The sequence below is a fragment of the Dermacentor andersoni genome, chromosome 1 (genome assembly GCF_023375885.2).
Source record: "Dermacentor andersoni chromosome 1, qqDerAnde1_hic_scaffold, whole genome shotgun sequence".
In the NCBI taxonomy this organism is placed as follows: Eukaryota; Metazoa; Arthropoda; class Arachnida; order Ixodida; family Ixodidae; genus Dermacentor; species Dermacentor andersoni.
The window spans coordinates 90,319,245-90,332,823 of NC_092814.1; the positions used below are offsets into that span (position 1 = coordinate 90,319,245).

The following is a 13,579-nucleotide window of genomic DNA, read 5'->3' on the forward strand; positions in this document are numbered from 1 at the left end:
TGCTTTGCAAAAGCTTAACAGCAAGTCGGCCCCGGGACTGGATGGCGTAACTAACAAGACCCTTCGTAACTTGGACAACGAGACCACCTTCGAACTGACCAAGTACATTAACGATTGCTGTACCCGAGGACCCGTCCCCAACCAGTGGAAAAGAGCAAAAATGATGCTCATCCCCAAACCAGGGAAAACCCCAGATCTAGTCAACCTTCGACCAATATCTCTTACGTCGTGTGTTGGCAAGTTGATGGTGCACGCCTTCCTCACCCAGATTAACGCACACTTGGACAACGTCGAAGCGTATCCGGACACCATGCTCGGGTTTCGAGCTCATCTCTCCACACAGGATGCAATGTTGCAAATCAAACACCAGATACTCGACAACAAGACGAGAGGTACCAGGGCCGTTCTAGGTTTAGACCTCAAGAAAGCCTTCGACAGTGTGGCTCACACAGCCATACTACACAGCATTGCCGCACTCAATCTAGGAAACTGAGCACAGCTATGTTCAAGATTCACTCACAAACAGGAAAGTCTCCTTAATGCTGGGCAAACTCACATCCAAAGACAGGAACATGGGCAGCGTTGGCACCCTGCAAGGCTCGGTCATTTCGCTGATGCTCTTTATCTCATTATCTCAATCGAGCAGCAGTTACAGACCGCGGTCGAGGTGGTGGAAGAGTACCTTGTCAGAACCGGTCTCGTCTGCTCGCCAGAAAAATCTGAACTTCTCCACCGCCCGACGCTTAGGGGAAGACCCCGCGTGGTTATATCCAGCATGCTGCATATGAAGAAATTTGCGTATGCACCAAAGACGGACAAGAAATACCCAGGGTGAAGCAGATTAAGGTGCTCGGACTAATCATAAAATCCAACGGCACCAACGGAGAAACGGTCAGGAATTTGGAGACTAAGATCACGAACACGATGAGGTTCATCAGAAGAATCACCAACAGACATCAGCATGCTGACACCAGTGTCAGCATGCTGCACTATCATCCCGATAACTAAACTTGGTGCATGTGCGAAATAGATTTAGAACGTCACACACATGGTTTTCACCCGTTAATCGATAAAGATGTATAAACTCAGCATGAAAGCGAGTGCTAAAATGTTGAATGAAACTGATGAGTTACATGCTGAGCAAACTTATTTATTCAGTGCAGCTTTCCTTCCTGACTGCCCCACGAAATCAGCGCCAGTTCATATAATCTTTAGCTAGTCCGCATATATGCAAATGCATAACACTTATATAGAACATTCGTAATGCATTGTATAGCACAAAACGGTTTTTATTTTCTTGCGGCCTAGTTATAATTATGCCACCAAACACACCCACACTCCAAAGACGACACTGAAACGGATTGCTTAGGCTTGTACTACAGGGCTAGGCGCTACCCAACGTGTGTCTATGGCTGTGTGGTTGCCCTGAACATGCACATCTTGCTAAATTTCACGACTTCATTCAAAATGAGAGTTTTGGTGCAGGTTGGCACAGCTCAATGATTTGGCACAAGATGGCGCAATTGGCACAGCACTTTCGCACCTGCTAACCTTCAACCACGAAAAATGCGTTGTTGGTGTCGAAGAGATACAATTTTAGGGCGCTTTAATTTCTTAAAACGGCATCAAACCAGATTAAAAGCTGAAAAAATGCATTGCATTGCTAGCAAGCCGCCACCCACGTCAAAGCAAGGCATGCAGAAGCTGCTGGGTACCATAAACTATTTTAGCAGGTTCATTTCAAACTTGTCAGAGGACTAAGAACGTTCGTGCATTGCTAAAGTGCGATCACTTGTTTGACTGGACAAGTGCACACAAAAGAGAGTGGAAAGAGTTATGCAATCTGTTATCAACAGCACCTGTGCTAGCAGTATTCAATCTATCAAAACCTTCCAAGATAACAGCAGACTCATCCAGCTTTGTGCTAGGTGCAGCCCTTCAGTTGCATGGCTAGAACCAGTGCCCAGTCGCCTACACTTCCCGCTCATTGTCCGATGCAGAATTAAGATATGCCAAATTGAAAAGGAAGCGCTTGGAGTAATGTATGCACACAAATACTTTCGTGATTTTACTATTGGTTTCCACACCACAGTTGAAACAGATTACTGGACCCTCCTCACAACTGCCCAAAAGAACTTATGCGACATGCTGCCTCGTCTCCAGCATTTCTTTCTGCGCTTAATGCCTTTTGACACTTCAACGCAGTACGTTCCTGGAAAGGATTTGCTTTTGGCCAATGCACTGTCCTGGATAGCAGACGATGCGAAAGGCGACCGTGAACATGAGACAGACAATGTTACAATTTTTGCAGCATCAGTCTTGAATAATCGTGTCAGCCCCATGATGGCGGACCAGCTAGTGAAAGAAGCCAAGGAAGACGACTACCTAAGGCAAGTAACTGAGGCCCTGGAAAATGGCAACAACGTCAAAGGCCCACTAGTACCCTTCAAAGTGGAGCTAACATGCATAAATGGCATACTCCTGCGAGGGTCGAAGGTTGTAATCTCAAAATTGCTCAGGAACGCAATGCTGCAACGACTACATGAAGGGCACATGAACATAGAAAAATGTAAGGGAATGGCAAGGCTACTAATGTACTGGCCAGGATATGGGTGCACAAATAGCAGAGAAGGTTCCTAATGCCCCAGGTGCCGACATTTAGCATACTGAGCAACCAAGTGAACCACCGTTTTCAACGGGCCATCTGCTTGCTCTACCATGGGCTCGCGTAGGATTTGACCTCTTTGAACACGCCGGAAAAACGTACCTTGCCGTATACGACATGTACTGAAACTATCCTGAACTGCAGCTCTTTTCAAAAACTACGAGCTGCCATATAATTGACCAGCTTGGCCAAATATTTACGCACCATGGAATTCTGTTCGAAGTCTGCACAGACGGCAGCCCACAGTTTGCTTCCACTAATTCCGTTCCTCTGCAAGAAAGTACCAGTTCACACACACATAGTTTCAAGTCCCAGGTTCTTTTGCTCAAATGGGCTGGCAGAGAATGGAGTGCAATTAACGAAATGCCTACTCAAAAAGACATTGTTTGCCAAACAAGATTTATGGATTGGTCTTCTGAATTACAGGATGGCACCACTGGAGGATGCAAAGGCACCCTGCGAGCTGCTCACGTGCAGAAGGCATAGGGGTCGAATACCTGGTTTGGCTGAATGCTGAGCTGCCGAAGTCAAAAAGCACACCCAAGCCAGCCGGTCCAAACATCCCCTTCCACCATTGACAGAAGATGAGCGAGTAAGGATTTTTGAAAAATGTGGTTAAGCAATGAAGGCATGGGTCGAAAAATCTCTCAAACTGCGGTCTATCAAGTCCACACAAAAGCTGGAGGCCACCTTTGCTGAAATTGCCAACACCTCCTTAAGACGAATGGGGATTTAAACCCAGGTCAGGGAACTCGTGAAGAGTGGGTCGATGCCACAGCAGCACAGCCCAGAAAAATTCTGCACGCTTCAAACACAAGTGCAATGCAAGGTGAGTGGCAACAGAGCAGCTACAACTCCAAAACAAGCCACGCCCTGCCAGAACCAATGCCGACTTCTCCAGGATCATTGCAAACTGCCGCCGCCGCCGCCACCGCCACCGGCGGAGGCGGCAGTTTGCACTCACCACTCTGTTGCCTCTCACCTTGCATTGCACTTGTGTTTGAAGCGTGCAGAATTTTTCTGGGCTGTGCTGCTGTGGCATCGTCCGGCATCGTCCGGCATCGTTTGGCGGCGGTGGCGGCGGCGGCGGCGGCGGCGGCGGCGGCGGCGGCAGCAGCAGCAGCAGCAGCAGCAGCCGCCTATTCATGTCCACTGCAGGACGAAGGCCTCTCCCTGCGATCTCCAATTACCCCTGTCCTGCGCCAACGGATTCCAACTAGCACCCGCAAATTTCCTAATTTCGTCGCCGCACCATCTAGTCTTCTGCCGTCCTCTACTGTGCTTCCCTTCTCTTGGTACCCATTCTGTCACCCTAATGGCCCAACGGTTATCTAGTCTGCACATTACATGACCTGCCCAGCGCCACTTTTTTCTCTTAATGTCTATTAGAATATCATCTATACCCATTTGCTCTCTAATCCAAACCGCTATCTTTCTGTCTCTCAAAGTTATGCCAAACATTCTTCGTTCCATCGCTCTTTGTACGTTCCTTAACTTGTTCTCAGACTTCTTTGTCAGCCTCCAAGTCTCTGCACCGTAAGTCAGCACCGGTAAAATGCATTGATTGTATACTTTCCTTTTCAATGATAACGGTAAGCACCCAGTCAGGAGCTCACGATGTCTGCCGTATGCGATCCAACCCATTTTTATTCTTCTGTGAATTTCCTTCTCATGGTCAGGGTTCCCTGTGAATAGTTGACCTAGGTAAACGTACTCCTCCACAGACTCTAGAGGTTGACTTGCGATCTTGAACTCTTGTTCCTTTGCCAGATTATTTATCATTGTCTTTGTCTTCTGCACATTAATCTTCAGTCCCACTCTTACACTCTCCCTGTTACTTAAGGTCGTGAATCATATTTTGTAACTCGTCTGCATTGTTGCTGAATCACACACACACAAAAAAAAAGTAAATCTAAGCTCAGTGCCAGCACTTAGAGAAAAGATACACACCTCTAATTTTTTTTTTTTTACCAACCTGGTTTTGGTTGAAAAACACGGTAGAATCTTGTTGTAAAGAAGCCAAATTCATCTTCAATGGCGGAAAACAATGAAATGATAATATATGCAATTGAAGCATCCCCAATACCAGAGCTGCTCACTTTGTTTTGCTCTGTAAATATGAACCTGGAAATATAAAACAACACAACAGATAGTTATATTATAACATCTTTTTTGTGTGTGTGTCAGTGCTGATGTAGTATTTACTGCAATTGCTGTTTGCATTATTGTTATTTGGATAACTTTCAGAGAAGCACAATTTTTAATTGAAAGAATTGGTTTATCATACAAAAAGGACACAGTTAGTGTCCTCTTACCATCAATGTTTGCATAATGACTAATAAAAGAACAAGGGTAACATATAACAAGGGCACAAATACGAGTATGAAGCAGTTACACTGCAGTGAGTGCACTTAACTTGACTCTAGCCACACCTTTAACATAACTGAGCGGGCACATTTCCAGTGATTGCTCCAGAGCCATGAGTTGTCAAACTTTCTGAGCCCTTTAGTCACACCTCCAAGGTACAGTTGTTCTATATCTTATACCTACTTCATTGTACCTCTCAGTTCTTCTCTAAAGTAAATAAATTAAAAATGGGTGATAAGTTGAGCCAATCATAAAGTTACCAATAATCATATAATGAAAAAAATTAGGTGCTTTCAGCACAAGAGCCTACATTTAATTTTGGTGAGCATGGTCGGCTTCATTCGGCTTCACATGGTGTCAAAGGCTTCGCTGGTGTCAAAATACTTTGAAAAACACATGTGTGAGTGTGATGGCAGCAGTGATGTCACTGCTTTCAGAAAGTGGCAAAATTTCATAGCATACAGCACACACCAGGCCATGATATGCATAGCTACAAATTCAATAAAATACAGGCTAAAAAATATCAGTAATGTTGCTGCCAAGCCAAAACACATTTAGTTGTACAAGGGCTGACTGAAAATACAGTCACAGACCCTTTCAGGAATTGGCTCTGGTCAGCTAGCAATTGTTCACTCAGAATACAGGCACTGCTGTACATATGTCTGCAGGATTGCTTCACATTACAGTGATAAGGCCACATGACACAAAAATGTGAAAATTACACATTTAGTGTTCAGCAAGGCTGGGACATTACACTGTAAACAATCACAGTAGACTTGAAAGTTCAAGAAACTAAAACCTTATCGTAAAGAAATGTGCTAATAAATTAATAACTGTGCACTGATGCAGTCTACAATGAGATAAACAACTAGTGACTCCACACACAACATTAAAATGTGTAGCTAAATGACACTTTGAAAGGCGTAAAAGAACATACACATTGAAAACAATACACAGGCATCTTGTCTCATGTTGTGCTCTGTGTACATGCTCTTTTGCACCTTACAGGATGCCGTTTAGCAAGCACTAACTCACCCAGCAACATGTCCTGATGCAGGATATGTTGCTCCAGCAATTCAAATATTGATGTCTCTACTTCCTTAGTATAAAGATGTGAACATTCAGCCCAATGATAACATTACTGAATGCTTAGCCTAAAAGAAAGAAAAATTATCTTAATAGGTTGATGATAGTTACCTGACAGGACTAGAACCAAAGTCCTTGTTTGTAGCTGGAGGGTGGCAAAATATAACCTGAAGAACAGTCTTGAAAGAAGTGAGCATGTGCTCCATCCTCATGCAGAATTTATAAGCCCAATTCCAATCATGATGAGTGCTGCCATACCTAATGATGTCTGCAAATAGATTACAAAAAAATATAAATTTGAAATTCACTGATTCGCCTACCATCAAAACTCGACATGCTGCAGCTTTTTAGCCCTTTATTGACGGCACATATAGATACCCCCCTATATGTTTTTATTTTCAATCTAAACGTGTGAAACACATTGAGAAAAGCATAATTAATGAAAAGAAAAAGAAATTGCAAGAACTTTAGCAATAGGGGCGAAACCCCAGGCAGAAAACCTAAGTGGATTTCACCCCAAGCCAACAACGGCTTCGTTTGGAATTTGCACAGACAGCTCTCGTCATATCGGAACCATAGGTGTACATTTTATTTGCCTTACATCTCTTGTATGATGCCACTGCAGCCGCAGACCTTGTATTGGTCCGTCTCGTCTGACCATGCCTTAAAAGTAAAAGTGAGTTGTGTGCTGAACTTCTTTTACCTCGTCCTCTGTTCCTGCTCTGGACCAACAAATGATGCTGGCTGCTTGTAATTCAGTGTTGGCTGAAGACTTCTTGCCAGAAAATTCGTACTCAATACTGAAACTCAGCAAGAAAAGTTTTTTATTCTAATATGTTGCCTGTATGCTACATTCGTCAATAAAGGGTTAATATTAGGCTGAACACGCTTAAGGTTAACAATAGCATGTTACACAGTGTGTGACATGCAGGCACGAGTTCCATATTAGACAGACAAGTACTTGTCTGATCAGCCAAACTAGGCAATTTGCTATCCCCTTAGCAGCCCCAGCACAGCGAACCACACCATAAAAATGTAAAAACAAGCAAACCAGCCCAGCAGATTAAATCAGCACCCATATACATTACTTTTGAAATCTTATTCTATATATTGACTTTTTTTTTTGCTTTACTCTCAGTCTATGCCAGAGATGTTTCTCAAAGTCTTATGTCATAATATGCAATAAATACATTTGGTTCTCTTTTACCACAAAAGCAAGGTGAAGTTCAAGCAACCCAAGTAAGCTACATAGCAGTTAGGTGCGTGGTGGGCTCACAAAGAATGCAGTAGGTGAGCAGGAAGGAGCCAGCTCCCAAGCTGAGCCCCAGCAACCACTGTCCCGATGCCAGAAGGATGCAGTAGCCTAGCATGCTTGAACTGAACGATACCAGGCAAAACAGGACCCAGGTGAAGGAAAACGTTGGTTCCAGCCACTGGACTGCAAAGCTTCGCATGTCCTCTGCCAAAGACAGTGAAAGCATCACCGTGGTCAAGCACTCTATTACCTAATCTGTTCCATATCTTGCGAACAAAAAATAATGTAGACTCGGCCATATAGTTAACTAAAGAACTTTTCTCATACTGATTAGTGTGTATCACACATAGACGCTAAAAGTGGTAACTGAAATTTGCTTTTACCATAAAAACAGTAATATCTTGGAAGAAACAAAAAATTCAGTTACCACCACATATGTTGCATTTCATGAAGCACTAAATACATTGATTGCAAGAATATTTAGACTATTAACCAACCTAAAGCTGTAACAGCTAACAAAATACATTAGGCGAGCTAGTCTGCAATCAAACCATTTTAAGTAAAGCACCTGAAGGTTGAAGCTTTTTCTGAGTGCACAAATAAAAAAATTGAAAAAAAGAACTATAATATCTTCCAAGTGTGCTTCTCACACTAGCATATTCATACTATTTCCCATATCCCCAAGGTAGTTTCAACTTTGGAGCCTGTACAGTGCAACTGCACATGCTCTCTGCCAGTGATTGCCTAAAGCATGCAGAAAAATTACTTGCTATTTTACTAGCATTATCTGCCATTTCCTATATGCCTATCACAAAATGGCAAGTAAAGAGGCTGGTCAGTCCACTGCCAATATTTTGAAGAAAACAGCACGGCGGACAAGCGGTGTTTTTTTTTCTCTCTCTTACGCCTCATCTTTGGCACTGTTTTCTTCAAGATGTTAATTACACTGTCGTAAGTGCTATTATGGAGACATAGGAAGAATGAACACAAAGTAGGAAGATCTGTGACAGAGATAGTGAAGAAGTTAGGTGTGGAATCAGAAGAAAGATAATAAAGAACTGCTGAGCTTACGCAGCCACAGCTGACGTGGTCTTCAAATGGTTAAAATGTTTTACCAGGTGTACTGAGGGAGCACAAATGAGACTGCATCGCGGACCTGTGCTGAAGATGGAGTGTATCGGCAGTGCAGTGGCAGCAGTGCGCTCTGCCTGCTGACCCATGGCAATGGTGCGAGGATGATGCCTTAAAGGGACACTAAAGGTAAATACGAAGTCGATGTGAACTGTTTAAATACTATTCCAGAAACCTCGCAATGCTTGTTTCGCACCAAGAAAATAGTTTATGAGAATATTGCACCTGAAGGGTCCGAATACCTTTATCGCATTTAAAATCTCCCGCCAACGAACCAGGGAGGGAGTGGTGACGTTGCATACGCCATCGCCACCCTTTGCTGCCGTCAGTGAGTAAAACAGCGCCCGACAGACGGCAGTACCGAGCTAAGACAGAGCGGCAGATTCACCGCTGCAACTGCTTTTTGGTCAAGTGGCGTAGGCCGTTCGGGCATCCCGCGTCATCACATGGAAATTGAATTCTTCGCTACTATAAGTTTGCGCAAGTTTCGCAAGCCAGCCAGCAAAACCAGCGCAGCACTACGTGATAGCTACTGAAACGCGAAAGCGTGGGCAGCACGGAGTTGAGCGAAAACGAAACCCTTCAACCGCCCGCGGCGTTGTCAGGGTTATTTCAATGAATACTTTTTCCTAAATGTGAAATAGAACTGGACAAGTAGCATATTATTTCGTACTATAATACAATACAAGGATGTCTTGTGCAACGAGTGGTTGAGTACTAGGGACAGAATTCAATTGAGGAGTGCTTTCGTCATTGGGCAAGTACTTGAATGTCCCGGGGGAGTCTCTAAACATGTCCCTGCATTTACCTCAATTTCTCGATAATTAAGACATTGTTCGCAATAATACTAACGCCTTAGAGATCTGTCACTTTAGCTTGACTTAACATTTGCCTTTAGTATACCTTTAAGGACTCCAGCATAAGTGCCTGATGTCGTACATCGTCACCTGCACCTCTCTCGCATGCTACAAAAGCCCATCAGAAGACACCCCGTACTGAACCAACTACATCCTGTGGACCACTCACTGTCAACAATGACATGTCGCAAGACAGTCAGAATGTTATCCACATTTTTAAATGCAGATAACATTCTGACTAAAATGTTAGTCACAGTGAACTGGATGTTAACCAGGCATTGTTCTGTCCAATTTGGCCAGAAACACATCACTGAGAATTGGTGCTATGCACGATCCGATACAAACTCCTTCTTTCTGAAGGTAAGGCTTTGCATTCCATTGAATGTATGTAGACTTAAGTAAGAAGATAGAAGTTCTAGAAAGTTACCTACAGAAATGGAGGAAGAGTTTTGAAACCTCACAGAACCATTACTGTCAATGCACTCTTCCACAGCAATCAGCAGTTCGTCGGGAGGTAATGAATAAAAGAGGTCTTGCACATCTATAGAAAAGGCACATAAATGTTTGTCAGAGCTAGAATTTAATGTGTCTAGAACTTCTTCAGAATTTTTCACAAAAAATTAGTCATGCTCTTGTAAGTACAATGCAGTACAATTATTTGGAAGACAAGGGAGTGTTAAAAATCTTTCCTACGTCGATGAATATGTTATTTTCCTTGACAAGGTTTCAGATGCGATGCAAACGCAGGGTCTTAATGTTCTCGGGTCATTTAGGGACTGCTTCAAGTCCCTTGAATTGACATATGAGATAACCACTAATAGCACTCTTAAATTCCTTGACGTTGAGCTAGTTTTTCACCCAGAGCATAAGTGTTGGTGTTACAAACCTCGTAGCAATAAGCCAGTTCTATCGCACGCTTACGCACATTACAAACATGTAATCTTTGTTTTCTAAATTTGCACAAGAAATCCTGTTCTCATCAGATGGAAGCTAGTTTTCTTTATCAAACCCAGCATTTGATGCAAGCAGGGTATCCTTTGCATGTACAGTGTTCCGTTTGTGGAATCTCTGCTCAGAAAGTCATGTAGTCGCTTGATCTGACAGACATAAAAAAGTGGCTGTCATACCACACATTCATAAGCTATCTCATAATATCAAGAAAATTGCAGCTCGTTAGAAAGTTAAACGTGTGTTCTCTGCACCTCAAAAGCTTATAAAGCTCTGCAATCAAAGGAAAGGTCAGCATGCGTCACACATGTGTAACAAAAAGCACAAAAATTTGTTCGTCTCCTGTGCTAGCAACATGGTTTATTGTATCCCTCTTCCTTGTAGTAAACAGTCAAACGGGACGCTGTATAAATGACCAGGTAAGAGAACACTCAAACAATGTCAAGAAAAGCAAGTGCGGTGGTTGGCTTGCAAGTCACTGCAGTTTGTGTGGCTTTGAACCACTGTTTACTCAATGCAATGTTGTCAGCAGAAGCGGTGATCCACTAACACGTGAAATAATTGATGCTGAAATGATTTTGCAATTTGGCTCTGGGTGTGTCAGCATGCCACCTGCGCATTTGTCAGAAAAGTAGTCAACCTTTCTAAGGGTGTGAATTGCACATGTGCAATATGATGAGTGACAGGTACAAACAAGGGTCACCGAAAATAAAGCTTTTAGTTGGAAGTTTGCGCTCGTCTGTCATCTTGTTTCTTCTGTTTTTGTGTATATCTATGCTGCAATGCACCAATATGTTGTACCAACAAGCCCAAACAGCCACATCACCACAATGAAATGATTTCCGGCCACTGTAGTAGGCACATGTCTTCTGTAGTCAAAACCAACTGTGTAAACCATTTCCTATGGGGAAGTGATAGTTGCGAGCAAGCCAGTGTTAAGGCTGCCACCAACTGTTAAGAGAACGGAGTCTCGGCAACCTTCAACAGCATCTGCTTGGAGCTCGAACCAGGTTGACCATTCGAGAGGATTTGGCAGGGAAGACAAGCTGATGTAAAAACAATAGTAGAAGTTTAGTTCATCATTACAGGGTGAGCAGTGCGCTCAAAGACAAAAAAGTACAGAAACGTCCGGCGTGCATGCTCCTGCATGCAAGGGCAGAGATGTGTCTCCAAGTGGCATCTTGCTGGCCTTCTTATACCCTCCACCATCCAGGCAACCTCATTCTCTCTTGCTCCCTCATAGCAGGCCTTGTTAGGGCATGTCGGGAGGAACACGAAGAGAAACGGCTCTTTGACATAGAAAGATTGAATGTAGGACAAAGGAGAGTAGAATCTGCGCTAGTGCATAATCCTGTCGCACACGCCCGACGGACAAGTCTTTTCATGTTGATGTTGTAGTCTTTTCATGTTGTAGTGACGACTAGGCACGTCGTGTCTCAGGTGTTTGGAGTCTGTTACATTCATTGCCACACAAAGTGAACTGTAACACCAGGCACACACACACAGGTAGTTGCTTGACATACTTCACAGCCTGGCGATATACAAAGACCAGTAAAAGAACATGTTGACTTTGCATTTACAGCCATAATTTGGCTAAAAAAAGATAGGGGCAAAGACTTTCTGATTTACCCTGATACGAGAGTGAATCAGAAAGTCTTTGCAGTTATTTCTTTAGCCATAGTATAGCTGTAAATGCGAAGTCAACATACCCATTCCCAGTGGTGGACCTTTCTTAGAGTGGCCCGGTCTTATCTGCCAGTAGCTCCATGGCACAGCGCTGCTGTCCGTTGTTGAAGATGGCGATTGTGCTTCCCATGTCCACAGCGTACGAGCAACAAAGTGTGATTCATTTTCCATGGAGCAAGGGACGAATGCCCATCAAAATTCACAGGGAAATGCAGCGCACATACGGGGAAAGATGTCTTGCTTTGAGAAGTGTGAGGTGATGGTGCTGTGAGTTCGCAAAATGCCATGAAGACTTGCATGACAATGAGCGTTCGGGAAGGCCGCGTGCATACCAATTCTACCACAGGGATATCTCAAATTTAGTGCCATGATGGGACAAATGTCTGAACCGGTGTGGGAACTATGTGGGAAAATAGTGTAAGGTATGTAGAATAGTATGTACATTTGTAATTAACTGTATGTACCTTATTTTGGCTTATAAAAAATAGGGGCAAAGACTTTCTGATTCACCCTCATACATTGGTGAGTAGCCATTAGTGGGTATGTGGTGCTTCAATAAGTTTGTTCCTGGCAGTTCAGCAGTGCTGTCAGAGAACAGTGCACTGTGGAAGTGAAGAAACGACGACAGTGTTTTCAAAGCCAGAGGCTCACTTTCCAGAGTCTGGGTCAATGGGACGTCTGGGCACGGCAGCATCGGAAGCATGCGGAACACTAATCCGTTCATCTACCTTGTGCAGTTCTATGGCCTTCTCGGAGGGACGACCACAGGCTGTCGTGATGTCATCGCGGTCAACGTATCTGCGCATGACAGCCATGCATCTCTCCAACACGTGGATCAAGATATTCACCCGCCAGCGTCCAAACCTTGGGAGTGCCTGCACCATTCTGCTACGTCGACATGCGCAGAGTACTGTGCGCTGGCACACCAGGTGGCGACAGAGTGCGATTGGACTATAAATAGGCTTCACACTCGCTTTGTAGTCACTGGGCACAGCAGCATCGGAAGCATGCGGAACACTAATCCGTTCATCCACCTTGTGCAGGTAAGAAAGAATTATGGAAAATGCTTTCGTTCTAATTACCTGTTGCTCTTGGTGCTGCCATGCCCACAGCTTCGTTGCGTGTTTCATGTTGTCACGTTTTCCATGAAGAAATTGTTATTGCTGGGGGGAGACATTGAATCGAACCCTGGCTCTGTGTCCGACATGACATGACATATATATGTTTACAACACCGCAAAGCATGAAACTACCGGCTACAGTCCTTTCTATCTTTATGTCAGACCACCCCGCAACTACCTTGACACCATTCTACCTTTCACTCCTCATGCGGACTCTTCTATTGCTCAGACTCTCTGCCGCGCTGAGGAAGCACGCTGCATAGCTCAGCTCCGTACATTGGCATTCCAGGACCGCTACGATCAGCTACGATTCACGACATAAGAATGTGTCGTATGACAAAGGGGACATAGTATGGCTTTGGACACCACTTCGCAAGCACGGCCTGTACCAGAAGTTTCAGGCTCGTTACACCAGGCCTTTTAACTTCCAGGGTTTTTAACTAACCGTGAGCAATTCGTATACG

General features: G+C 44.0%; 1 protein-coding gene across 3 annotated transcripts in view; it reads right to left on the bottom strand.

Annotated features, from left to right (window-relative positions):
* Nucleotides 1-13,579, bottom strand: part of Arms (Ankyrin repeat-rich membrane spanning) — a 114,833-nt gene that overhangs the window by 51,358 nt on the left and 49,896 nt on the right. For all 3 annotated transcript variants that reach the window (XM_050191674.3, XM_050191673.3, XM_055061755.2), the window contains 3 exons: nucleotides 7,395-7,577; nucleotides 6,230-6,386; nucleotides 4,641-4,789 (listed from right to left, as the gene is read on the bottom strand). In XM_050191674.3, the coding sequence (XP_050047631.1) occupies nucleotides 4,641-4,789; nucleotides 6,230-6,386; nucleotides 7,395-7,577 (489 nt within the window). The remainder of the gene's footprint in view (nucleotides 1-4,640; nucleotides 4,790-6,229; nucleotides 6,387-7,394; nucleotides 7,578-13,579) is intronic.